The sequence below is a fragment of the Dendroctonus ponderosae genome, unplaced genomic scaffold (genome assembly GCF_020466585.1).
Source record: "Dendroctonus ponderosae isolate FM_Combo_2020 unplaced genomic scaffold, Dpon_F_20191213v2 Dpon_F_20191213_7, whole genome shotgun sequence".
In the NCBI taxonomy this organism is placed as follows: domain Eukaryota; kingdom Metazoa; phylum Arthropoda; class Insecta; order Coleoptera; family Curculionidae; genus Dendroctonus; species Dendroctonus ponderosae.
The window spans coordinates 5,413,084-5,440,977 of NW_026018916.1; the positions used below are offsets into that span (position 1 = coordinate 5,413,084).

Consider the following 27,894-nt stretch of genomic DNA (forward strand, 5'->3'; position numbering starts at 1 on the left):
ATGCAGTTTTTACAAGACAACAAGCTCGAATGCAAAATTATCTGTTTATTTTGATGCACGAGTGTAATTTTTATGAATATTTCCTGAGTAAACAAAGTTAATGTGAATTCATTTTATTTCTATTATATTTTATTACACTTTTAATTTTATTACTTATGTGTTTTATATCTTATCTTAATATTTTAGGTATGTCAGGAAGACATTTGATGTCTAATTCATCATGAAAAGACACCTGTCAAATATTTTTCGTAAACAATGCAATTATCGTTGAGTGATAATTGCACACTGTGCAATTACCGCTGTAATTTTTCGATAATTGCACACTTCAAACGGACAGATTATCATACGAGGGAAATGTTCAAGAAAATAGGAGCTTTGAGTGGCAACGTTTTCTCTTCAATATCTGTGAAAAACCAAAGTAAAGCTCACACGATAAAGCTTTCTAGCTGGGCGTTAATCTCCATTATTATACTTTTAAGCATCGATATTTAAAAAAAAACAACTGGAAGTGATAATAATAAGTTGCTTAGTTATACTTTATACGTATACTTATAGAACTGAGTTATACTTTATAGCAAGTCCAGACTAGAATCACATAAAATATGCAAAATATTTCGCAAACCCTAAGCTTCTGAAACCTTTTTATCAAGCAAGTTTCTCAAAAATTACATGTATCGACATGCAGTCTGTGTATGACTAAGCACTTCTACAAGCAAAAAAATCCAACAAGCCCAAATACTCAACAAATTTTTATAAATCGATTAAAACTCTTCAGTTTTTAAAATACAGCGCGGCAAACTTTCAACTTCAGCGTTTGCTGTTAGTAATCAGACCTAACCACTCCAGAAAAAGCCCAAAACCTTTAAAAAACTCGAGAGAAAAAGTCTTCACACAATCGAGATTACCTTTCATTATACCAATCGACACAAATATGGAAAATGTTTTCAAAGAAAAATTCGCTTTGTTCATCGGCCCTATAAAATTTGAGGATTTACAACGATTACAACCTACTGGCTCGCTATACTTACATGTCGTTTTTATAGCAGATAATGAATGATAAAACCACCACTAGCACAGTCATGATCATCATCGGGATACCAATCGCTATTATCAGTTCTTTCCTGTAAGGCCTCTCGGGAACGTTTTGCCGATAAAACGATATGGACGCACTATCTCCGAACTCCTCAAGATTTTCATAGTCAATGTCCGACTTTTGCTGCGCTGATTTGTTTACTTTTCTTTCTATCTATGAATTAGATAAACACTCTTAAAAGATAAGTGAAGACATTAGATTTTTTTACTTTCAGATGCTTTTAAAATTCTCTTTAAAATTAACTGTTCAACTTCAGGCAAGTGGTTAAAGTTCGTAGCGCATTTAGCACTGCCTGTTATATATTCAAGAGCAGTAATTTTGCTTTAGTTGAAACTATTAATAATAAAGAAATCTATACCAGCTACTAACCAGGTGAAATGCACACCAGTCTAAAATAAATCCCGCATCTCTAAAAAATCTTTCCACTGAAGTTCTTTTGAAGTTTCTCGGACAGGGTTGCATCTTATTTAAAGGCTGAACCTCCTTTTGCAATTCTAGCAATTCAGTGGAGAACATTGATCTACTGCCCAGTCTGATCACCACCCTGGAAGGTACGCTGTGTGAATTGCCGATGGCAAAACAGGCACTTCTTACCCTTCGCCTTCTTGCGGTCTTAGCGGTTTTCTCGCCCCCAATTCGAGGGCACTTTTCAAAAACGTGACATATATCTCATAATCGGTGTTTTTCCATAAAACCCGAGTGAAAATCTCTTTTAGCGCGTTCATGTGATCACCAATAAACATATCGGTCACGTTCAAATTGTCGATTTTCATGTTCACTTCGTAGAGTGCCGGATTGAGCTTTTCTTGGATTTCGATGTCAATCGGTTTAACACTGGAAAATGTTTGCAATTTTTTCTTCGGGGAAACATTCCTCAAGTCTTAAAAGCTGATATTACCTGACTGTGTAACCCTTGTGCCTGTTCAACGAAACGATAATTAAATGTACCACCGGTTCAGGTTGTGGTAAAGTGGGTGGAACGCCATATAAGAATTTCGATTGATGCATCCTGCTATCTACATAGTAGATCCAAGAAGGTAAGTCTGCATAATTGGCAAGTGCTGGCATCAGTTCAACTTGCTCTGGCCGATCATCGTAGGTCCAATTGAACAAGGAAGCGTCCAGTTCAATGACGAACACTTCGGTTTCCAGTACATTATATACCTTGGTCTCGGCCTGGCCTACTAACCAGACAGTTAGCAGGGAAAGAGCCCAGGTTAGCGCAAAAGAACTGGTTGCCATTTTTTCTCACCAGCCACAAGTAAATTACTAGATAATCCAGATTTTAACAGACATTTAGAAAGAAACTAAGGGGAATCAATATGAGACTGGATAATCTAAATTCTGGAACGCGAATGAAACGGGGGCTGCGTCGACGTCGTCTATTTTAGCAGCGGCGTCGGCGTCGCGACGTTTATTTTTTTAACAGAGGTTTATCGACGTATAAAATAACGAAGGAAGTGTAGAGGCGTGGCATTTCAAACTGGTTTTTTTCGGAAAAAATAATCCAAATTTTCTTTGAGCGATTTATATAGAGACTAAAAATTCATCGTATGGGATGGCGAAGACAAGGTTTTGAAAGGCGTCCATGAATCTAAATTTGAACTAGCTCACAATCACTTTAAGTAAATGTTTAAAAATCTAAATTCGATAATTTATTTTTACAATAAAAGACTATTTACTTTTGCGCACACTGTTAATTTTATTTTTTTATTTTATTCGTTCAGCGAACAGCAGCAGACTTGTTAGTTATTAACTAATCTTTTGAATGTTTTTAATGAGCAACTCAACATTTATTGTTTTAGAATGAGCAAATCAAGTACAGGCCAGAATAAATTAAAAACGTGTCATTAGCACAGTGAATGGGAAGAAGTTTATTTATTTACCATAACGAAGGAGAATAATTAGTTTTATTTGCAATACAACCGTAGCTTTGCCTAACAAAGTTAAACAGTTTATAAAAATTATGAAAAAGACTATTCTCGTAACAGTGCATTAGAAAAGGCCAACATTTGACTACTGAAAGCTGAAAGTACAATTAACTGCCCAACAAAATGGTTTTTTCAAATTCAACCCGATCTCGAAGACGGTAATTTCCTAATTTCGCTTTTGAAGTTAACAATACGCTCAACTTCTAGATGATTCTTTAACAATATCAAATTATAACAAACTTTCCTTTTCTGCTGTTTTCAGCCCCTTTTCCCCAAATTTAATTCACTACTTTTCCATCAGATAATAAAGGATTTTCCTAACTTGAATTTTTAATAGCATTTTGAAGTTGATTTTTTCTTAGACCCTTTTGTGGGTAATTGTTTGGTTTCGGTTAGTATTTGTTAATAGCTGTTTTTTTTTAATTATGTTAAGCAACTCGGCCAAAGGTGTTAAAAGCGGGAACAACGATCTGTGTTCTTATAAAAAAATTACACTCTTCAATGGAAAAAAAGTGGTCGAAAACCGTAATTCCCTAAGAAACACCACTGAGAAAATTTGTTAGTATAAAGAGCTTATCAATATTGTAAATTCACACGCGTAAAACTATAAGTATATTTAACTTTGATTTATTTTCCTGTCTGCGTGTAGTTAATTGTTATTATATTTTCCCTTCCTGGGTTTCAGTCAAAATGTGAAATAAAAATGTTCATATCGTTTATTTCATATTACGTTTCGGCGAGACAACGGCGCCATCATCAGATTTAAAATTCAACACAAACCCATAATTGGGAAACATTTGTTTGAATTTCAAACAAATGTGAGATTGACTTAACTTAAATTCCTACTAGTTTGTTAAAGAACATGAACATTTTAAAATTGTCGGTAAATGTAAGAATGCATGTATTTTTCTCTTAGATACGCATAACCCATTTTGTTTAAAAAAACTGTTTTGAAAAATTAAACAACAAAATGCCTCGTTCTTTTATCAAGTATTGAAACAAACTGAAATAAATAAGTCTGATGTGATTAAATTACCAAATAAATCAATTTTTTATGTTTCTAAACTTTTATTCTCGATTCGAAGATAATTCAATAGATTGCATGAATTCCATGCTCATAGACAAACGCACTAGAGAAAACTAATTAAACCATTAAACTATTAAAAGCAAAAAAATTAAAAAACATTTGGGGCGTTTCGGCAACCGAATATGTATGCACGCGAAATCTGAAATGAAAAGTGCATTTTCTATCGTAAAACGATAGAAATGTGTAGTTGAGAAACCAAATTTTGCAGCTAAATTTTGAAATCCTATTCTACAGAATGCTTCAATTTTCAGAGCTGAAACTTTAACAACAATGAAAAATCGAAAAACGCCAAATAAATTGTTAAGGAAATACCGGGTGGACCAAGTTTATTAATTATTGTTCAACGGCTGGAAATAGGTATTTGAGTTTTTGCAGCCGATAACTGCCATCAGAGAGCATGTTTTGCAAAGAAAAATATGATTTTCATCATTGTAAAAGAAATACTTTAAATAAGAAAACTGCAATAATTGGAACGAACAACAACAAATTTAATGGAACATTTTTCATTTACATGGATTCCATCCAAATATTATGGGAGTTAAATAATCTTTTTGATACGAAAAGGTGATATTTTTTCAAACGCTAACCCTGCATTTTGCACGGATAATTTTTCGAATATTAATTATAAAGCAAATTCATTTATCTTTCGCTTCTAAATTTTCGGCTCAAAATTTGAGCATCTTTTACAGAACTAAAAATGCTTCACGTTTGTTAGTTAGGATCAGACGTACCAGTTAAGATAGGAAGAGGCCGAAAACAAGATAATTTACTGAATAATTCGATTTTTCGAATTAAATGGGACTAAAACAATGCAAACCACCGCGTATATATACATATAAAAAATTATCCCTTAGAATGTGAATAATTTTGTTTCGTTGGTCGAAAACCATGTACTTCAAACTTGTCGATGTTATTTTAAGCAACTGGAATGTAGACATCCTTTTATTGAAAATCTACCTGTCCATTTTACCACACACACACGATTACAAACGATTTCTCACGCAACAGGATTTAGGCAAAGTTTACAGAATATAATATATTATATTTTGTAAGCTTTGTGTTAGGCCCCCAAAATAAATTACCACTCGCCGCCAACCATTCGCTTCTGATGTTAATTAAAAATAATTTTAATTTGCCCGTATTTATTGTTTTATTTATATGCTTTTTTGTCGGAACATGCTTCAGGCATCGTCTTTTCATTTGTAACGAACATAATTTGCGGTTTTATTGCAATCAAAGGCAATTTGTAGATGCAAATCTGCTATAGTTAGTGGGTAGGGAACTAACTGGCCAGGAACCCTTCGAGGTAGACGCAATGTTGCAAAACAGCAGTTTCAGATCTAAATTGTATCGTCGAGACAATGGCTTTCATTATAAGAAGCGGTCAGTGGATGCCGGCAAGCCGGTCTAAATTTTTAAGTGGGTTCTAGCCAAAAAATTGTACTTGAGGAAAGTTGCGCCCATTCTCTACCAACAACAGGCCGTTGATTATCTTTATTCAAGTATGAATAGTGAGGATTTTTGATCTTTGACTATATGGGTGAATTTTTAATGTTCTCTTCATGGTGAACAATTAAACTGCCAGTCATCGGATCCCCACTTGAATGTATTACATTCTTCGAAAAAATTCGAATTAATTGCCAAATAAAACTTAATGAAGATGAAGAAACTGGAAACAATTGGCCCTCAATAATTCAAATATCTTTTGACCATTTTTCTCGTAATTTTTTACCGTTGATAGGCTCCGCCCCCAATAAGGGGCTTATTTAGCACAGGCTGTAATAAACTTCTTAAGTTTAGCAGCTTACTACTTTTTTCAAATAAGCAACTAATAATGCAAATTTCTCACTCAAACTCTCGAATTTTTGTCTTATTTTGCTTCGTTTACAAGATAAACAATGAATCCATTTTTGCGTGTCCATTTATCAAACAGTCAGACATTTAACAACAATCTCACGATTTTCTCAACAGAAACTTGAAAATTGACAGACATGAAATATTTTGTAAAAAATCGAAATGAAAAGCACTCGGTGTATTAGAAATAACACAATTTTTGGCTTATTTTCTTGGATGATTTTTCTATTAAATAGCATGCAAATTTGTGAGTTTCGGCTAGCGAAATAACACTCGGTATAATCACTACTTTGAGTAGCGTTTTGAATCAAAGCCGATTTTTAGAATTTTCGATAAATAAAAGGGTTTGTAAATATTGGCGTTGTTCCTTTGCTAAAAGCTTTGTGAAAAATACTATTTGAAAAATTATCATTTTATTTATTTACTTAAAAATGCAATTATTTTTAATTTCAGAAAAACTTCACACATTAATGTTTGGAGACATTTTGAGATTATTGATCCAAAACTCAAGCTAAGCTAATGGAAACAAATCTAAAAAACAAACTGAAAATAATTTAAGTCAGCAAATATTAACCCAAAATAATCCACATAAAATCAAGCTCAACAAAACCATTCAAAATATGAAATAAACAAAAATGAAAACGGCATTAACTTTTAATCAACACACTACGAATGTGGAACTAGGACAAAAAAGAGCTTAAATGCGAAATACAAGAGGGAATAAAATGATAGAAACCACAAGTGAAAGCTGAAGAATATGAAATTGTATCAAGAAGTGAAATGACTCGAAAAAGTAAAGGAGGCAGAAATATTAATAAATTCAGAAAATTCGATATCCTTAAACTCTGACATCCCATTACATATAAAGGGTGTTTAAAAATTGGCACTATTTTCTTCAACCGGATATTGAGGACTCTTCAACGAATAGAGAAAATATCTTCCAAAAATCCAAATCCAACAGAAAAGAACAGAAAACACAGATGGACGCTGAAGAATCTGAAGTTGTTTTAAGGTTGACAAAAATAAGTATCTCGAAGCACCACAGTTTGAAGAAATGAAGTGACTCAAAAAATTATGCAGAAAGCGAAAGGAGGCAGAAATATTAATAAATTCAGGAAAATATTTAAACTGTGAGATTCCAATACATATAAAGAAATAGAAATAAGAAATTTAAGAAATAGGGAAAACATCTTTTTCAAAAGTCCACATGTAACAGGGCATAAAAACCAAGGAAACCCAGCTGGAAGCTGAAGAATCCCAAGTTGGTTTATAGTTGATGAAATGAAATAGCTCGAAAAACTAGGCGGAAATAGGGGGAAGAAGACAAATGAATTGATCCAGTATTTTCGATGGTACTCCGGCCTGAAAATCGGCATAGTACCGATGAAAACCACATGCTAATCGAGCTGATGCGATCCTATCTCAGGCACAATCGTCGACCAAGTTTCACCCGCGTTCGGTTCAAGTTTGTCAGACTGTTGACCGACTTAACGTAGGTCGTACCGCTCGCTCGTCGTGGTACTCGGTCGAGTCAATCGGCGTGTTTTCAGTGTGGAAAGCCGGCCGTCTCGATCTCCTTTTTCCACTCCATTTGCTTTCGATAAGGGTGAAGTGTTCTATTATTGTTGCAGTACCGAATGTGGAGTTTTAGTTTCATTAGAAGTGAACCAAACTATAGTGCAGTGCAGTCAAATTTTTCGTTGGTTCTCAAACGCACCCCTGACCACCAACCAAACCACCCAAACGAAGAACATTCGAAAAAGTTCAACCGAATAATGTTCAATACACGAGTTTTTTGAACGAATTTGGCGTAAAATTAAAAAAATTGCTATCAAACTATTTTTAATTTCAATGGAGCGTACTTGAACTTTGACATGGTCTTAAGTTATGTACGATGGCTCCGTCACCAGTACTGTCCTGGAACGCATTATGATGATCATGTAGTGAGTGAAACTATATCGGAAGTAAGAAAAGTAATTTTTGCGTGCCGGTAGTGTTGGGGCAATAATGCGCCAGTGTCGATACGAAAATGGCTAGACCCAAGAAAGTGTTGAAGGTAATCTTGGGTATCATTATGGGGGTGATATTTTCGCAGTTATTTACTAGTACTTCGAAATTTTGCCCATCTCATACTGTTGAAAAAAGTGAAGAAGTCGATAACAAAGATTCCTTGGCTGGCAAATCTACACCGAGGAGCAAGAATTTACTACTCGTTGGTAAGAAATGGTTTTAAGTGGTTTTTGCAAAATTATTTTCAATATTTCTTATATTTTTTTAAATATATTTCTTGAATTTCCTTTTTTCGAAAATTTTCGAAATTCTATACCTTGTGAAGGTTTCATATGTGGGTTTTTGGAGCTGGTGAAATTTTCAAGCAAAATTGAATTTTCAGTTCTGTGGTTTGTGAGCTCAATGGGTAGTTTCTGACCTAAGAATCTCCTCATTATGCACATGCCAGATCCCTGACCTGACATTGTATGTGAAAGATGAAAATCGTTCAAAAACTACTACTCGAGAAGACCCAAAATTTTCGAGTTTTTCGCATCTGAAAGATTTAGTGGGTGTTCAAATGCGCTCTTTGCTTGAAAAATAGTAAAAATTTGCGACGTTTTGAGAGATTAGATTTTAATTTATTTGCTATTTTTTGGCCAAAAATCAATTTTTGGCGTGCGCGTTTTTTCAGAGAGCTTTCGGACTAAGCAGCTTCTCTATAGTTAAGATTGTAACCGATCAAAACCTATAAAATTAGCTGTCATGTGGAATTCGAGACATTTTGAGAACAATTATATTTTTTCAAAAAGTCAACGTTTTTATGAAATTTTGGATCAAAACTCAAAATTTCACATGTATATTTGTTGAGTCAATGCATTATTTTCGGCCTAAGAAGCTCTTCAATATGCATAAAAAAAGGGATAGAGTCTCTTATAAAAAAATTATCGAGGGTTAAAATGGGTCTAAATTTTCGATAATCGATTATTTCCAATCTGTAGGATCTAACGTGTTTTTCAATGAGCTCGTTGCCTTATTCACTTCTTTGAGACGAAAATTATGAACAATTTCGGGCATTTTGAGAAAATTTATAATTTTTTTAGAGCTCGACCTTTTCAAAATTTTCAGTCAAAACTCAAAATTTTACATTCGTGTCTTTTGCGCTCATTGCATAGCTTTCAGTCCAAGAAGCTCCTCAATATGGTAATATAGAGGATCGTGCCGCAGACAGTAAATTCTTCGCTGCATTGAGATGAAAATTTTGAATTAAAAAAAAAAAGAAAGGCATTTAGAATTTAAGGCGTTTTGAAAAAATACTTTTTTTTTACAAAAATCCACAGCAACCCCTTAAGAAACTTTCGGTCAAAATTCAAAATTTTACAAACGTGTTTTTTGCACTCAATTTGATTTCGACATAACAAAACTAGCCAATATGCATAAGTATATACCTACGGCGTATATGAGGAAAATATAGTCGGTTAAAGATTCCTTAAAATAGGTAAACAGCTTAAAACCCGGATAAAATAGGTATGTAAACATTTTCCATTATTTCGGATCTGTAGGATCTAACGTCTTTTTCAATGAACTCGCTGCATTCTTTGCTTCATTGAGATGAAAATGATGTAGAATTTAAGACAATTTGAGAGGAATAATATTTTTTTAAAAGTCCACCTCAACCCTTTATGAAACTTTCCGTGTAAAGTAAAATCTCACATGCGTGTTTTTTGAGCTCAGAGCTCAATGCAGAGTGTTCGTCCTAAGAAGCTCCTAAATATCCGTATATAGAGCGTTTGGGTCTATGGGAGATATCGAAGGTTAAAAAATGAAACCGCTCAAACCCCTCTAAATTTGCTGAAAATTTTCGATTAGGTATTTCTTAGTGTGCTTTTAATTAATTAATTAATTAGTGTTTCTTAATAAGTTCCTTGCCGTTTTTAACTTCTTTTCGATTGAAATGGTATGGAAAAACGGAGGCAGTTTTGAGCTTTTTTGAAAAAATGGTAACACCTTTCAATTTTTTCAGTTAAAAATCAACTTTTCTCTAAATTCCTCAAATTATACATAACTTTAATCGCAAAAATGCGAGGATTTACGCTCTTCTTAAGTTGGACCCGCACAAAACGATCGCTACATCAAAACAAAATCGCTAAGAACGTACCAGCTATCTTGCATTTATTGCTGTACATACAGAAAAATAAAAATTTACAAACTCAACTGGGAAAATTAAAAAACACAAAAACATCTGGCGAATAAAAACAAAATGTTCTTCTAGTCGTCTAAACATCTTACTAAAAACGTGCATTTGTTGCAGGTGTAATGACAGCTGAGCAATATTTAAGCACTCGTGCGAAAGTAGTATGGAACACCTGGGGCCAAGAAGTACCGGGCAGAATGTTGATTTTCTCCTCAGAAAATTCGACTAGTGCGGAAATTCCTCTCGTTGCCCTGTCGGGCATCGACGACAGTTATCCTCCTCAAAAAAAGTCGTTCACCATGCTCAAGTACATGCACGACAACTTCATCGATCAGTTCGAGTGGTTTATGCGAGCAGATGATGATCTCTATGTCCGAAACGACAAGCTGGAGGAACTGTTGAGGGCCATTGATTCGCGGAAGCCGCTGTTTATCGGACAGACTGGACGCGGAACTAAAGAGGAGCGAGGACATCTTTCGTTGGGTGAGCGAGTATATCTGAGGAGTTACCGTTCGGCTCTGAACTCCGGCTGAATTTTTAATTTTCAGACACAGATGAAAACTTCTGCATGGGAGGACCAGGGATGATAATGAGCAGGGAGACTCTAAAGAGAATCGCGCCGTTTATTGAGGATTGTCTAGTGAACCTCTACACGACTCACGAGGATGTGGAAATTGGTCGATGCGTTAAAAAGTTTGCTGGAGTTTCTTGCACGTGGAATTATGAGGTAGGAGAACAGGCAACAACAATTCCACACAGTTTGATGGTTGAAAGTTGCAGCAAAGCTGCAATCTAATGAACATAGACAAAGTTCACTACTAGTTTATCTCTTATATGCAAATGCGGTTCTAACTGTTCTAATTCCGATAAAGCGAAGTATAAATACATAAGTGTCGCATGCTATATTCGCTTTTTCTAGCCATTTTTCATTAGTTTCAGTTTATTGACTTCCAAGCTGATTACCATTCAATATTGCATGTTGACACAATAATAAGATTACGATCGGGCTGTTGATGCTTCCCTCTTTTGTTTAAGGTTTCCTCTAGCTATTCGGGCTGTAAGCAGCAATGTAAGAAATGCTCACACAATTACCTTACGTTACCGCACAATTACATCTACTTGCTCAGAACTCATATTTCATATATTGCCCGATATAAAGCCGATAACACTTTAATTACTGAACAATTCCGACAAAAGATAATGATGTACTAATCCTTCGCTTAGCGTGAATCCCTTTTCAGGTGAAAACGTTTTAAAATTACTTACGCACCAAACGTGGAATTTTGCATTGAAATGAGACCCAGGTTTTAACAGAAGCCAGTAATTGTGCTTCAATGTACAGTCGATCGCATGTTCCTGATGTAATAATTCACGTAATTTCGATTCAATGATCGTCAAATTCGCAATAACTGTTTACAATTTCCACGTAATTGTACCTTTCGAATTCTGATGACAAATTACTAACTGAAAATAAGCGTTAATTAAGTAAACTTTAAAAGACCATTCAGCATTATTCGCCATTCTGCACTAGGCATGAGAGTCAGTTCGTATAATTAACGACCTCGTTTGGTCTTTTTATGCAAAGAATTGTTACTATTTTATACAACTCGCTTTAAGGGAGTTTAATTTGCATTTGATTGAATTTAGTTTTATTTATTCATGATCAAAAATGCATTGGAAAGTTGATAATTTAAAAGAAAATTAAATAAACAGTTGAAATGTGCCTAATCAGCAACGGATTATTTACGCCACAAAACCGACAACAAAATTCCTATGAGAATCCTTGTAATAAACAGATATAAAATGTGTACAGAACCAAAATCTGAGCAACAGGGGCGGTTAAAGACAATAAAGAAATGGAAAAATAAACAAGTAAACTCCAAAATTCAAATGCGTGTTTTTTAGTTCAATGCACACCTTTCGGCTTAAGAAGCTCATCAATAATATATGTAGAGGGTTTGCGTCTATAATGAGGAATATAACTAAGGTTAAAGTTCTTTACCGCTTGAAACCCTCTTAAAATGGGTGTAAATTTTCGATTATTTCCGATCTGTAGAATTTAACCTATTTTTCAATGAGTTCGTTGGTTTATTCGCTCCCTTGCGATGAAAATGATGTAGAATTTGAGACATTCTGAAATAATTCCTATTTTTTCGGTCGAAAATTAAAATTTCACATGTGTGTTTTTTTATCTCAATTGATTACTTTCGACGTAAGAACTACCCAATATGCATATAGCGTGTTAGTATTTATAGTAACGAAAATATCGTTGATCAAAAATTGTAACCGCATTAAACCCTCATAAAATGGGTCCAATTTTTCATAAAGTTTTGTAAAGTTCATACAGAATAAAAATATTGGTAACAGGGGCGCTTAAACACAATCAAAAACATGTTTAAAAATAAAAATTGAATTTTAGTACAAAAATTAAAAATATCCAACCCTTTATCTGAAACTTTAAAGACTAAGTAAAAATTAAACTTCGGGCAAAATCGGCACATTTTTTTGGGTTTTAATCTAACTGTTTTGTTTGTCCACCTTGTATATTGTATATATTTTCTTTATAACCAGATCGATTTGGAAAACTGTAAAACCCACAATCGTTTACACATACTGATTTACAAACGAAAAATGCTTTTGATGTTGAAACAGCGACCGTTTCGACTACACGAGACCTGAAGTAATAAAACTTATTGTAAAAATAATTTGCTTTTGCATGGAATGCACTATAAAGTTTCATTTTAATGGATCTTCGTATGTGTTAATGCAGTACTGAGCAAATAAATAAATTGTGCTTTCTAAGATAACGCGTAAACTAATTGAAATATTTATTTACAATCGTTGCTAATGAAATATGAGGATAGTAAATCTTTGGGAATTAATAACAACGTAATTAATTTCGAAGGAGAAACCTTCAAAAAATTGGGTCTATATATTATATATATATTGGGCAACAGAATGAGATTGATGATTCGGCTAATTGGGGGAAAATTGACTGAAATTGAATGATTTAAGTAACTATAGAAGTAGTTGTTTCGGATAAATAGCACGAACAATAGAAAATTGATTCTTATCGACCGGATGAAAATTCGATCTACTTCCTAAGAGAAAACATGATATGACATTGGGATCGTTGGATGGAGAATTGAAAATTCCATCCAGTTATAACAAAATGAGTGAGGAGAGTTTTGACCCAGAAAGCGAAATTTGAATATGATACACTTAGGTGCAAGATTAGGACAACATTTAATGTTTTCCGCTTATTTTTACACCATTGCAGAGAAAACTAAATGGCTTTTTTTAGAAAGTGACCCATCGACGCGGAAATATTGGCAGTTTTCTCAAAAAAGTCTTGATTTCAAGAAATTTTAGATTTGCGAGTTTTTTTTGTGTTGCAAAATCGACTCATACATGACGCTGCTTTTTTCGAAGTTTGTCAAGCTCCATTTTGGTTGAAATAAATTGATATCTAGGCGGGGCACCTTATTATAATCCAATTATCAATTATATTAAGTTCTAGTCCTCGTGGCTTTATAAGATATCCATAATCTCTGATAGGAAACGACATTAAGGTGATTGCAATAATTACTTCACGTTCTCGCAATAGATTTACACTGTACATAAATGTTCACGATCATTACTTGAGTATCATACCAATATAAAATTACTAAACACTGATCCACTAGAATAAAACTTGATATATCTTTGTTAAAATCGAAATTTTGCGTAATGAATACTAAACTTCCCAGATGAAATAATCCGCTAAATAATCCCCCGGTTTAACTTGGCGTGATATCTCCATGAGAATCGAAGAAACAAGAGGATTAAATGGATTTAAAATCTGCATCTATTAGAATTTAACGATCGCATAATTAGATTTAGTTGCCAGCAGGGGTTCTGACTTGGCTTTCATGGAATTACCGCTTTTTTTGGCTTTGAAATTAAACTAAGTGCCGGAGAATTAACGTATATGTCGTCAAATGCCACCCAAGTTAAAACACTTAAACAAGTGCCTAAAAACACTTGTTTTATGGTTTTTCCATTAGCAACTTGGAATAAATAAGTACTTAAACATCAATGCATATTTTCAATGGTCTCAAAATGCCCATTATTAAACTGTATTTTTTCTATCATGCTCACCATAACGGTTGATGGTGTTTATCAGTAGTTCAAATAGTGACTCAATGATTCCGGGAATTAATTTAAGGATATATTTTTGGTATTTGGAATTGAAGGCCTCAAGGTTTTTTCCAGTAAAACCATCTCTATCTGTATTGGAATAAGCGGAGATGTGACATGACCAGATAATTTATTTTATTTTTTTTGAAAACATGTGAAAACCATATTTCATTATCTCATTGTTACTGATGAGATTATCAACTGTATGTGATGGTGTGATGTGTTTTTGTACAAATTTTACACCACAGTCGCATAAAATGCCATTTCTTGGGAAGTACAAGGTGTATTCACTAAAGGCTCCGTTATTTACTCTACCAATACAACAAATTTTAGCTAAAAGTTAGGTACTATAAAATGCTTCATACTCTTTTTTTAATTACTCCTAGTTCTAATATCAAATCGTTTTTTAATTGTACAGTGTCGCTATGAAGGTAATCGACATTTACTTTCAGGACTTTCATCCTTCTTGTGCTGATTGAGAACAAACAATTATAACTGAATAATCCTGCATTAACTGCAGCTAGGAAGTTAAATTAAGACATTGTTGTGTAAGCACAGGAAGCTGATATTAGAAACAAAAAACGGCTCCGAATCCGGCTCACTGCTTTACTTTAATTACCCACCTACCTAACAACTTAAAAACGAATGAAAGCTTCGTTTATAATACAACATTCCTATCTAAAATGCAGGGTGTCAAATTTTACACTCTACTAAAACGGTAATTAAATCTAAACAATATGCAAAGGGGATTATTTTTAGACTGAGTAAACCCCCTTTTTGGGCCATTTGACTGTACATACTAAATTAGTAGGCACACGAAACAAAATAATTTGAAAAATTATTCATKGAAGCTGGACAAACTAAACCGATTTGTCTGACCTCAAAAACCGATTATTTTCTCTGCAGACAAACGAGCGAAAATATTGTGTTTTTAACCGCGKGTGTAGAGGAAAGTCGTTTTGAAAACCCTGAAAATTTTAATGTGAGTCAACAAACGAACACTTTTCCATTTCGTTGGAAGTATAACATCGAAAGATAAATCTACATTTATATTGCTAAAAAACTAAGTGCAATTTAAAGCATATGAAGATGCAAATCCTTTTTTATTTCACACCAGCGGGTTGTGCGGTTAAAGGATTTTAATTACCCATCCTGCGGAACTGAACTTGAACATTCGGAAATGTTTAAAAATCAAGCATTATCAAGTGACTTTAAGCAGATTAAATTTAATATTGCTTGGCTGTTCTTTAGCAGCTTTAGGAGAGTGAAATCCGGATTCCGACATCATCTTTCACTAAATTAAGAAATGTACAACATTGTCATACAATCGTTGAAAGATCAACACATTGAGAAACTCCGTTACTTCAAAAATAAATTAAAGTTTAATTTTAGGAGAGTCAACTTTATCATCCAGGCTTTATGATTCAGAAAATTTCGAAAATCGAGGACTAGAAGATGATTTTAAGCAAATTAAATGGGCTGCAATTCGATGGTAGATTGCTGTTCTTGAGCAGGTTTAAGAGAGCGCGTTTCTTCATTCAGGCTTCGAAATTTAGTGAATTGAAAGAAAAAATATTGAAATTCGATTTTCAACATATCAAAATGTGAGCCTCTTTTATTTCAAGAACATATCGGGTTCTTTTAGCAATTTTGAGATTCAGTTTCCCTTCCAGACTTTGTCTTTCCGAAATTGATTTAAAAAATCAAGCCTTAACCGTTTTTGCATAAATCGCCTTAAAATATACTAAAAAGAAAGGAAGTAGTTTTTGTACATGAAAATAGTTTGTCTCCCTTGTTTTTGGCACTGTTATTGATTATATATATTATTCAGTGGAATATTACAGATACATTTGTTGTCCATAGTCTTAAAATTCATTTATTCAGAATGTCTGCTTGCCATTAATCATCAATCCACAAAATAGTGGCAAAATAACTGTAATTTCCGCATGGCGCCAACCCAAAACTTATTTCTTCCATGTTAACATTAGCATACAATTTGGGATGTAGGAATATAATTAGAGACGACTTCACTGTTATTAATTATGTTTTTTGAAGTCGTACGAAAGCGACCCGATCACCTTGACGCACGTTACTTACGTTTTTAAGTCGTTTTTTTTCTGGATAGTTTCTCAACCATGACCCTTTTCAATTCGACTTGAATGTTTATGCAATTCGATTGCAGGAACTCATGAGTTTAATTTTCAATCACCAGAAATCATTAAAGTTCTATTTATATAGTGTATTTGATTGGATTTCTCTCCTAATTGAGTTTGAAAAATTGTTTAAAGTGCCCGATAAATATGTCCTCATTAAGCCAAAGACATTTTCTACTATACAATTTATTAGGTATTTTGACATTAAATATTGGAAAAAAATGTGCATTAGAACTGCCTGAAAATACATTATAATTGAATTCTATCTGGTCGCTAAGCGGAACATCTGTGTCGCTTCAGACGATCGATTATTTAATAATAAGTTGAAATTGCTAATAATTTTTTAAGCCTTGTTAAAGTCAATTTTGCAAGACTAAAGCAACTGAGAAAATTGGCCCCCAATGGCTCCTACCGCTTGGGAGTAATTGATTATGTGCAGACCTTCACAAATTTACATTTTCTTATAAAAAGTCGTCGAGTTTTTCACGCAATAATGCAATTAAAATGATCAATTATTTAGCGTTTTGCTATTCGGGTTATACGACTCAATTCTTAGTTTATAATTAATTTCCCCAAATGCTCAACTATACATTATTTAATTTTTTACCTTCCTTGGACAACTTTACACGAAGACGCATCGCGTTTGTGTAATAGTTGGTATTTGGACTTTTTGGCCAGATGTTCTTCTCAGAAATCTTTTTCACATAGATCATTATTATAGCTGACAGGAAATGTCTTCATTTAAGTGCTACTTCTCAAATGGCCTCTCCCATACATTTAGCTGCGTCATAAACAGTGTTTAAAGACATAAAAACTGGTTGGTTAAAAATCGGCCTCTTCCGTAGTTAATGTGAAGAGCTTGAATGATTGATTGAAGCAAGCAGAAGACATCTACACACTCTATGGATGTTTAGGTGTCTGTTAAATCAGTTACAACAGAATATTCAGAGTTGGTATGTCGCATCTGAGGCTAAAGATGATGTTTACTAATATTGTTGCAAATTAAAACAGTGATATGTATTTTAAGAAAACTATGAGAGGAATATGTTTTCCAAGTCACCATAGGAGAAGCAGAAAATAAACGCAAATTTCTTGTCAGTTAATGGAAAAATTTACTTGTCTGGAAATTATTTAAAAACCAACAAAATTATGCAACAGCAGTTTTCTACTTTTTTTCAAAATGTTCACTTGCTCCTGCCAAATTATTTTAAAATGTAATGATAACCGAAATAATACGCTTGTATTCTTCTTGTATACTTCACTTATTCATACGAGCGAAATTATCCATTGACAAAAGATGTATGCTAATATTAGCTGAACGATAACATGATAAATCGTAAGTTAATATTAATCCCTTGAAGTTATTTGGAGTGGTAAACAGATTGTTCTTTTTCGCACGCGATTTGCTCGCTGAAGTGCTTGGGAAAGTATTAAGAAACGAATACAAAAACACGTTGTTTAAGAGCACGCACTAATTAGGTGTTGTTATCAAAAATATTCGATGATTTTATTTAGGGATGCCATTTATTTGATCCATCGCATTAATCAATAATGAGTAAACATCGACGAATTATCATGAAATAAAACAAACTTACTTATTACGAATTTTGAATAAAATGTTTCCCAGAATCACAAAAAATGCATGTGGTAATCTGCAAACACATTTCCAATGGCCAATGGTTGATTCTACCAAATTCGAACACAGTTTTTTATATTTTGTAAAGAGCGACAGACTTGCTACACTTGCAACAATGATCCAGTAATCTATTCCGTTTAAAATTGTTTCAACCATAATGAAATTACTAAATGAACCAAACATAACAAACATGCCTTCATTTATTTGTTCAACGCTTTATCGGGCCGCCATTAATACCGTATAACTAACTTGTTTATTTTTTTAGAGTGGCTCAGAAACTAGGCTGAACACTGGCATGCATTAATTACCGTAAAACTCCCATTATTTTGGGGAATTTTTGGTCGTCTCAATTTATTAAAACTGGTTCACTTTTATAAATTGCTGTGAAAATCCCAGCTAATTCGCATTACAGATCACACTGAGCTCTAAATAATTCTTCTGAATCATCATATAGGGATATAATAAAAGGATGCAACTGTGATTTTCTTTTCTCTTTGTTATCGCCCATCGGAACAGAGAAAATATTTAGAGATGTAAAAGTGACAATTATTCCCACTAAACTTTCGCCTCATTCCTCCACTTTATCAGAATTATTTCGATTCCAGCTACACAATTACACAATTAATTAAATAACGATTCCATGTTTAATGAATGTACTGATTTCGTAGTTAGAATCTCATTTATTTCAGATGCAAGTGGTGTTCTATCACAACAAAAGCGGAAATGCTGCGTATTCTGGAAACTTGAAGACCAAAGAAGTCCACAAAGCTATCACACTGCACCCGTTGAAACATCCGGAATATACGTACAGACTTCACAAGTATATTCAAGTAAGTTTTTCCGTTTTTGCTGTTTAAATGCATAGCGTTTAGTAGAAAATGAAGCTGCATACTTAAGTATAAGTGGGACCTAACTGCCAATATCCTTATACAGAGCCAACTATCCATTACTTCAGCATTTAGGCCACAAATAAAAATAATGTACTTTTTACTAGGTAATTTTAGCGTCTATCAATCTATTTAGAGCACAACTTAGTGCATGTCTTTAAGCTTGAAGAATTCAATTTACTCCGTCAATACGCTGCCTAATTTCAACCTTCAGTGGTCCATTAAACCAGATTAGCTAAACTTAGTTAAAATTCAACTGCATTTAATAAGCCAATTATGTCAACCCAAAATGAAATCACTCGACAGTTAAATTGGCTAATCCAGTGCAAGGACCGCTAATGTTTCAATAAATAATTGTTTAAACAGTATTCATTTCGTAATTTTCACTGCTACTGTTTTTATTGTATTCTTATTTAAATGAAATATTATGAAGAACAGTGGGAAAATGGATCTAAATAAGTCCAAATTTATTAGCTTTAGCGGGTGGTATGATGGATAAATTATTATATTTATTGAAAAGAAGCAAGTGTTCGATATTTCCGTGCAAGCGCCTAATAAATAGCCGGTACTGATTGTATTATGAGTAATTTTATTACTCTGTTCTGATTCAAAATAAACTTGCCAATGGTTCAGTGTTTTATAATTCTATTTTATTATTGAGATTGCATACAATCGTAAAATTTTGAAAATGTTTATGGATATAAAACACACGTTTTATATTAATATTCGCCTTGGTACAAATGGCTATTGCATATGAAAGTAACGGTGCATTAAAATATGCTTTACTTTTTCTTTTTCGATAATATCAAATGATGACCATGCAGAACGAATCATGACGTAAAAAGCTGACTAATTTACCATTAATCAAACAAAACCAGCTGGGTAATAAATGGACATTTTGAACGTTTCATTCAATATAGGCATACGATCCAAATCACTAGTTTGCATGCACTAGGAAACTATATAATTGCAAATACATGAAAAAGTAGCTTCTCTTAAAATGCTTACTAGCAACTAACAGTTTTCTTGGAAATAGCTCTCAAACTTGAGTTAAAGGTTTTTTAAATTTCACTATTTATTTTACAAAATTTTAACTGATTTTAGGGATTGAAAATTCAAGACGCCCTACAGAAGTCAATTTTGCTTCATCGAGATATCGCCAAATCAATGCAGGAATTGGGATATAATATGAGCAGCCTGGAAAACGCCATGCTCGAAAAGGATATGCCGTTGTTTCCAGAAAAAAAGGGAACCAATGGTTATTTAGGAGATACAGCTTTGCTTGGAATACCAGCCAGTATTAACAGATACCAGCCAAGAAATCTGACGAACGTCTTAGAATGGGAGCTGATTTCAAAAACGCTCTACTCGCATCGGGATTTAAATCCCCGAAAGCGAATTGGGTCATCCTTAAAAGAAGGATTGGGAGACGTTACTAGAGAGGTAATATTCGCAGTGACTTTCCCAACCTATCGCAAAAAAACTCTATTGCAGTCTGTGTATGTTATCTTTATTACATTTTAGTTGTTATCTTTATTACATACACTATTCCATATCATTACGTGATTCAAAACCCACAATTACGACATCGCATGTTTATTTAATTAGTGACTTTTATTCATTCGAATTCATAAATACTTTAGTATTACTTTGAATCTGGCATATTTTGAATGAAAGTATTATTCTTAAGTTGCTCCAGTCGGTAGAGCCGGAACTGTAGCAATTACTACACAGTTTCAAGGATAATTTTGTATATGCAAAGTCCAATCAATTCGTTACATTGGCATACTTAAATTATGTTTCGCATCCAGATACTTTGTTACTGGCTCTAGTATTTACAATAAAGCATAAAAATAGACTAAAATGATCAGTTTAGGTAAACTAACGATGCTGGAAGGACTTTATACAGATTTTTTTACATCGCTTTAATAATAGAAAGCGTTAAGTCTTAGTGTCCCCTGAACTACGAGAAAACGGAGATAATTATATTTTTAATGTAATACCAATGTTTCCAACATAATGGGAAGGCATTTTCTAGGTCGTCAGCGAATCATCAAAAGTGGAACTTAAATGTAAATCGTATATTGGCTAGTTTTCACGCAAAAAGTGAAATTTCAAACAATAGACTTGCAATGTGTCCCACTCTGATTTTTGTTCTGCATTGGGTGTTTATGTCGTGTATTACATTAAGCAGTCTGTGGTTTAGCCCTTTTGTTCTCATTATTTCCAGACCATCTTTTAAGCGCACTCTATCGAAAGATCCAAAACATGTATGCGAGTTTATTCCAGAGATAACTAAATGGCCTTTATTCGAAGTTTCTCAAGAACCATTCGAGCCACAGAATTCGTTTTGGCATCGTTGGATAGAGAATTGAAAAGTCCATTCAGACGTAACAACGTGAGTGAGGAAATTTGAGTAGTTTTGACCCAGAAAGCGAAATTTGAATATCAAACACTTACGTGCAAGATTATGCCAAAATTCCATGTTTTCCGTCCTGTTTTTGCTCATTTCTCGAAGGCAAAATGAGCAAGAACGTTCATTTGTACATCATTCTAGACAGAAATAAATGGCCTTTTTAGAAAGTGAACCATCGATAACGAAATGTTGGCAGTTTTCTCAAAAAATGCTTGAATTCAAGAAGTTTTAGATTTGCGTGGTTTTTTTTGAGTTGYAAAATCCACTTGAATATGACGCTGCCTTTTTCAAAGTTTCTCAAGAACCATTTGAGCCACACAATTCGTTTTGGCATCGTTAAATAGAGAATTGAAAACTCGATTCAGTCGTAACAACGTGAGTGAGGAAATTCGAGTAGTTTTGACCCAGAAAGCGAAATTTGAATATCAGACGCTTAGGTGCATGATTATGCCAAAATTTCATGTTTTTCGTCCCCTTTTTGCTCATATCTCGGAGGAAAAATAAGCAACAAAGCTCATTTGTACATCATTCTAGAGAGAAATAAATGGCCTTTCAGAAAGTGAACCATAGATGGGGAAATGTTGGCAGTTTTCTTAAAAAATGCTTGAATTCAAGAAGTTTTAGATTTGCGTAGTTTTCTTTGAGTTGCAAAATCCACTTGAACATGACGCTGCTTTTTTCGCAGTTTCTCAAGAACCATTCGTTTTTTCATCGTTGGATAGAGAATTGAATGGGGGGGGGTCATGACCCCCATAACCCCCCCCACCTGGATCCGCCCTTGTCTTCTATACTATTTCAAATAGAGTCCAATAGATCATTTTTTCCCTTCGTATTTAAGCATCTCGTTATTGATCACGTCTGGTCCGAGGCTTTTTCTATTTTTAATGAATTTTAAGGTGTATTTAATCGTGTCATTTGTGAATTCCATGTCGTTTTCTTCATGATCGATTTTTGTCTGTTCCTTTTCTTCCTCTTCCTCTTTCTGGTGCATATTGCTAAAGTGCGTTTCCCACTGTTCTCTCGTGATTTTATTGGTTCGTATAGTATCTTTGATTTCTAGCTTATTTTTTCTCAGCATTCTCCATATTTTTCTCTGGCTTCCACATAGGTCTCTTTCTAGTCCTCTTGTGTGTCCTCTCCTTTTCCTTACAGTTTTCTTTTAGCTCCCTTATTTTTGCATTTGTTTCGTTGTTCTATAATTGTTCCAGTTTTCAGGTGTTTGGTCTCGCGTATATTTGATATATGCATTCTTCTTTCGTTTAGCTGGTATTCTGTTGGTTGTATTAATGCTTATCTGCCGAATTGGAAAATCTAATTATCGAGCACGATGGCACCTTTTTGTTAACATCTCAGGAACAAATTGAGCTATCGCGCTCATTTCTCCACAACTGGACAGAGAACTTAATAGCACAGTTTGCGAAGGAAAAAATATCAGACTAGCTAAAGAAAAACTTGTTTTCCAGTTAATGGAACTAATCAACTCATATTCGAAGCAACGTGGTCGTGTGATTGATTTCCGTGAGATTTTGTATGGTTACTGGAGGCTAAACCCTGTCCATGGAGTCGATCTCATACTGGACCTTCTCCTCGTGTACAGGAAATATCGAGGCCACAAGATGACTGTGCAGGTCCGGAGGCATGCCTATGTGCAGCAAACGTTTACAGGTAAACCACTTCGAACATCATAAAGCGCATCGTTTAAATCATGTTTTTAGGAACTTTTATTCGAGAAATTCCGAATCCTTCCGCTACTGTGTCTAAGGATGGAAACATGCTGGACAAAGTGATAAATAAAATCAGCAACAGAATTGGACTACTGCCATTCAACCGTGATAGTCAGAGTGAAACTGTGATAAATTTCCTGCTGCCCCTGAGCGGTCGCCATGATACCTTTAAGAGATTCCTAGCCATGTATGAGGATGTGTGTATAAAAAATTGGGAGGCCACGAAGCTCCATGTGATATTATTTAGAAGCAGTGAGAGTCCAAGTGATTATAATGCTACGCTATCACTCATCAACAGCACTAATCATAGAATTAACGCGAATAAAAACCAGCAGACAATCAATGTGATCGACAGTGGTGTTGGAGAGACTTTTTCCCGAGCCAGTGCCTTGCAGAAAGCTGTGAATGTGCTTTCACCAACTGATTTGATGCTTTTTATCGACGTAGATATCGTGTTCGATCAGTCCTTTTTGAGGCGAGTTCGGAGGAACACTTTCATAGGAAGAAGCGTCTATTTTCCTATTTTGTATAGTTTATACAGTCCGAAGTTGTTGGATATTGAGCTGCAAACCTACGCAAACACCAGCTTCTCCTACTTCACCAGTAATCAGACTGATGCCAACAGAGGCTTTTGGAGACAGTTCGGTTTTGGTATAGCTTCGATGTACAAAATCGATTACCAAGCTTTAGGGGGTTTCGACATTAAAATCACTGGTTGGGGCATGGAAGACGTGATGTTCTTCGACAATATCGTCGAAAAACACGTCTATAAAATAATTAGGTGCGTCGATCCAGGATTGATCCACGTTTTCCACGAAGTGAAGTGCGATTCTAAAGATTTGGATGCCGAACAGAAATCTATGTGTTTGGGTACCAAAGGCAGCACTTTGGGCTCCCTGTATAGTTTGCAAACACTTTTCGAGAAATACAGAGCAATGTTTAGGTAGCGCCAGTCCTGTATAGACTGTAGTAAACTGAATCTGTCCTAGTGAAAAGCAGCTCAATAGCGACTACTTTCATATGTATTATATCATTCACAGGGTATTTAATGTATTGAAAGTTTCTGGAAATTCAGGCCTCTGATATTGGAAAAAACAATCAGAGCCCCAAACTTTCTGGGCAATAATAGTGTACTAATTAATAAAAACATATGCGTTAAGATTGTCGTAGACTGTGATGTTCACTTGGAAGCAACTACTTTTGATATTAATTCACTAGAGTGTATTTATGTAGAATTAAATTATGTGTAAAATTAATAAATTAGCGGAAAAACTTCTATGGGGGTTTTTACTGCAAAAATTGCCAGATTTCACGAAGTCAACGTCGCTTGAAACCAAATCGAGTTGGATGTTTTTAAATCGGTGTTCCCATATAGGCGCTCCAGAAATTCTTCAAACGATTAAAATACAAAAACGGCTGAAAATGCATGCATCACAATGAGAACATTTATTGATCCAATAAAATAATTGAAAGTAAAACTAGAACTCGAGAGCGGTTTCTTTCAGCAATTAAGTCAAATCAGAACAGTGTAAGAAATTCCATTTTACGACGGCCTAAAAACCAGAAAAACACTAGTTTCAATCTGAATAAGAATTGGCACCTGTTTGATAAAGCGTGACCGAAACTATTTCTCATTAATTGTCGAAGTGAAAATAACTCATATTTCAACAGTTTGTCTTCTCGAAGTTTATGGGTTTATGCCTCCAAAGCAAAAATTGGAGAAATCGTTTGGCATTTTGCGGTGGAAAACTTCGAGAACACTTTTTTCCAAGTTGGTTTTATCAAAAATTCATCACTCGGAAAAATCATAAGCAAAAATTTAAAACGTAGATACAAAGTGTTTAAAACATCGTGAATCTCGAAAGACCATCGTCAAAACCATCTGATAAGTTGTAGAAATAATTTAAACAGTGCCTTTCGACAGCAACCTTTACCTCATCAGAGTGTTGTGACAATTGATTATTTTACCGAATTACGTTTAAAAGTAAAATTTGCCAAAATTTTTTGTTTTTAAATGGCTGAAGATTTAAGACATTTTTGTCTTAGAAACGGTGGAAATTTAGCAGAACAACCAATTGGAGCTTTCCGATAGAGCAGCTCGGATACCGACTTGTGTAATCAGGTTTTATTAAAAATTCCCAACCTCTAAAATTGCAGGAGCAATAACAGGTAAGCGCAAAAGTTTAAAACATGAATGTCTACAAAAAGCCGAACATTTCTGAAGCGTAATACAAATTATTTGGATAGGGAGTTTTGGGAGCTTTTTTCCCATCTGCAACAGCGAAAAAGTCACTTCAAAAAAACCGAATCTAATTATTCATCACTTTCATTTATTTCTCGGAATCGCTTGAAACTTCAGGATGATTATTAACAATTATTAGGAGTTGTAGGTATAGAAGTTCAATTGGGGAAGTTTAGGCCATTCTCACAGTTCAAGTAAAGGTTTTATGGCATCGTTAAGGATTTACAAGTCAGAACGTAAAATATTTAACTTTCAACTGTTTTTGAGTTAATAACCAATTGTATATACTTTCCTGACTGTGTTTCAATTCTAAATCAAAATTAATTCCTGGGTTTCAGTCATTTATTGTCTTTATTTATCAATTAAAATACGTTCGGTGTATTTTTCCATCATCAGTTTTTCTAAAATAACGTAGTTAAAAAAAATTTCATTAATTTAAAAAACAATCTGTTGACGAACTGTGATTGTTTTTTAAATTAATGACATTTTTTTTAACTATGTTATTTTAGAAAAACTGATAATGGTGGAAAAATACACCGAAACGTATTTTAATTGATAAATAAAGACAATAAATGACTGAAACCCAGGAATTAATTTTGACTTGGAATTAATAACCAATATTGATTGAACTTTGGCCACCCCGTTTGTACATCTAATTTGAGGTTTAGAGAAAAATGTTAAATACAAAAGTTGCAGATACTTACGTCTAGTTTATTTTAAGATAATACCTATTGATATACGGTGTCTCAAATTCAAGTGGCAGAAAAAACTTTCCATTTTTTAAATGAAAGGCCGGACTTTTATTGCATATTCGAACTATTCGCAAAATTCTAAGCCTGCTCGATATAAATGTTCGGTAATGATTGTCAACTGTTTTTGAGTTAATAACCATATTGATTGTACTTTGGCCACCCCGTTTTTGCATCTAATTTGAGATTTAGAGATAAATGTTAAATATTTCTAGTTTATACGTCTAGTTTTTTTTGAGATAATACTTATTGATACAGGGTGTCTCAAAGTTAAGTGGCGAACTTACCTTTTTATAAATGGAATGCCGTACTTTTATTGCATATTCCAACTATTCGCATAATTCTAAGCCTGCTTGAATAAATGTTTTATAATGATTTTCAACTTTCAACAGTCACACTTTAAGAGCTTGTTACGCAAAAATCAATAAAAATATTTCATCAGCATTTTTCCACTCAATAACATAGACATATTTTAATAATTGCCAATTAAAAATTACAGAATAATCAGTCTATAGAGCTGAACGGAAACTGTCTTTGTATCAGCAGCAATTTCGATACTCCAAAGAAGTAACGAACGTAACCGTTTATAGAACAAAATATTTATATCCGTAAGTATCTCAAAATAGATAAATTCGGACCTTTTAGAGCCAATTAAAAATGAAAAAACTTATAACTCATATTTTTATTTTAAACTTTCCTTTCATAAACAAAACAACGTTTTCTTTGAAGCGTTAATTGAAGATACCGCAAACAAAAGTTTGATATTTGAAAAATATATTGTGCTTACTTGTCAGGACTATTTATTTCCTCTTTTTTAAATTTAAATTTTATATTATTTTAGGAATGAATTCATTTTAAATTTGATGCTTAAATTAGCCCCCTCTATCAGAGCAGCCGGTAAATATTCATTCAGTAAGTGCTACGCTACAGATAACCTCAAATCGTGAGCTGGAAACTTTAGGCTTTTTTCGTGATTTATCAAGTAGTGGATTAATTAAAACCAAACTAACTATGGGTAGGCGCAGCAGGTCAATTCCTGATAGGTACGTAGCATCGAATTCAACAGAAAAACGTTACAATAGAGCAAACTCTTTAAACTGTCCATATGTTTACAAAAGAGATGGTGTGGACCATTTTACTAAAACGTGTCAACATTGTAAGGTGATGTAATCTAGAAACAGATGGACTATTCCAAAAAACTATTTCTTATGTTCTAAGAACACTATAGGGTCAGATGGAGTTTTTGCCAGCTGAGAAAGTTTAGTTCCTTGTTCCATGTAGCTGCGAATTGCATTCTTGCGCCATCTACAATTGTAGATTTCCAAAAAATATTTACATTACATTAAACGTTTTTTGAGGAGCGGGATTTAAAAGACCAACAGATTAACTACAAGAAACTTAATTGACTCCAAAATCATCTAGTCGCCGTTTCACTAAGGACAACTTTTGCATTTTATTTTTTTTGGAGCAAATAAATATTTTGTAACCTATTCAGTGTTTTTCTCCAATTCCATTCGCTAAAGTTGCCTAACTAACGGTTAATGGTGCAGGAACGGAATAATTCTCGGGTTTGCCCCTGCAGCTATAGATGGCGAAACCTTTCAAGTTAAACCGGTTTTTTTTCTAGATGGTTGGATTACAAACCGATCGGAGAGCCCGTTTTTGGAACCACGATAGTGGCATTTAAGGTGCCACTGCGACTGGTAAGTAGGTGCCAGAACACTCGCTATAAAACGAAAAAAATGTCGGAACGATTTTCC

At 34.1% G+C, this 27,894-nt stretch overlaps 3 protein-coding genes and 1 long non-coding RNA gene across 11 annotated transcripts in view; 3 read left to right on the forward strand and 1 right to left on the reverse strand.

Annotated features, from left to right (window-relative positions):
* LOC109539679 (epsilon-sarcoglycan) overlaps nt 1-2,655 on the reverse strand; it is an 18,182-nt gene extending 15,527 nt beyond the window's left edge. For 3 of the 7 annotated variants that reach the window (XR_007281950.1, XR_007281949.1, XM_019907574.2), the window contains exons 1-5: nt 1,992-2,644; nt 1,688-1,927; nt 1,463-1,637; nt 1,029-1,246; nt 906-974 (exon numbers count right to left, since the gene is read on the reverse strand). Coding sequence is in view for 5 of the 7 variants with exons in the window: in XM_019907574.2 (XP_019763133.2) it covers nt 906-974; nt 1,029-1,246; nt 1,463-1,637; nt 1,688-1,927; nt 1,992-2,335 (1,046 nt within the window). In the remaining 2 variants the exon portion in view is untranslated. Of the gene's footprint in view, nt 1-905; nt 975-1,028; nt 1,247-1,462; nt 1,638-1,687; nt 1,928-1,991 lie in introns of all 7 variants that reach the window. The other 4 variants (XM_048668337.1, XM_048668335.1, XM_019907576.2 and 1 more) reach the window with 4 other exon arrangements.
* A 4,735-nt stretch (nt 2,656-7,390) lies between these two features.
* LOC109539676 (chondroitin sulfate synthase 1) lies at nt 7,391-24,419 on the forward strand. 2 transcript variants are annotated; one of them, XM_019907565.2, is made up of 7 exons: nt 7,391-8,021; nt 10,266-10,631; nt 10,697-10,875; nt 18,806-18,946; nt 20,108-20,446; nt 22,883-23,084; nt 23,135-24,419. In XM_019907565.2, the coding sequence occupies exons 2-7, from the start codon at nt 10,271-10,273 to the stop codon at nt 24,088-24,090; spliced, it is 2,178 nt and encodes a 725-aa protein (XP_019763124.2). In that variant the 5' UTR covers nt 7,391-8,021; nt 10,266-10,270; the 3' UTR covers nt 24,091-24,419. The 2 variants fall into 2 exon arrangements, with proteins under 2 accessions (XP_019763124.2, XP_019763123.2); XM_019907564.2 differs by having other exon boundaries at nt 7,392-8,181.
* Nucleotides 24,420-27,022: 2,603 nt separating this feature from the next.
* The window catches only part of LOC109539681 (RNA/RNP complex-1-interacting phosphatase), a 39,855-nt gene continuing 38,983 nt past the window's right edge, over nt 27,023-27,894 (forward strand). The window contains exons 1-2 of the mRNA XM_019907580.2: nt 27,023-27,177; nt 27,762-27,837. Of these exons, the coding sequence (XP_019763139.1) occupies nt 27,146-27,177; nt 27,762-27,837 (108 nt within the window). The 5' untranslated portion in view covers nt 27,023-27,145. The remainder of the gene's footprint in view (nt 27,178-27,761; nt 27,838-27,894) is intronic.
* Nucleotides 27,184-27,624, forward strand: LOC125505148. Its single transcript, XR_007281951.1, has 2 exons — nt 27,184-27,290; nt 27,353-27,624. It is a non-coding gene; the product is annotated as an uncharacterized LOC125505148 (long non-coding RNA).

Excerpts from the sequence above, each read along its gene's own strand:
- LOC109539676 (XM_019907564.2), top strand. The coding sequence starts at position 7,995 with ATGGCTAGACCCAAGAAAGTGTTGAAGGTAATCTTGGGTATCATTATG. Across the intron at positions 10,632-10,696 it reads GCGAGGACATCTTTCGTTGG|ACACAGATGAAAACTTCTGC; the intron begins GTGAGCGAGTAT and ends TTTAATTTTCAG. Across the intron at positions 10,876-18,805 it reads CTTGCACGTGGAATTATGAG|ATGCAAGTGGTGTTCTATCA; the intron begins GTAGGAGAACAG and ends CATTTATTTCAG.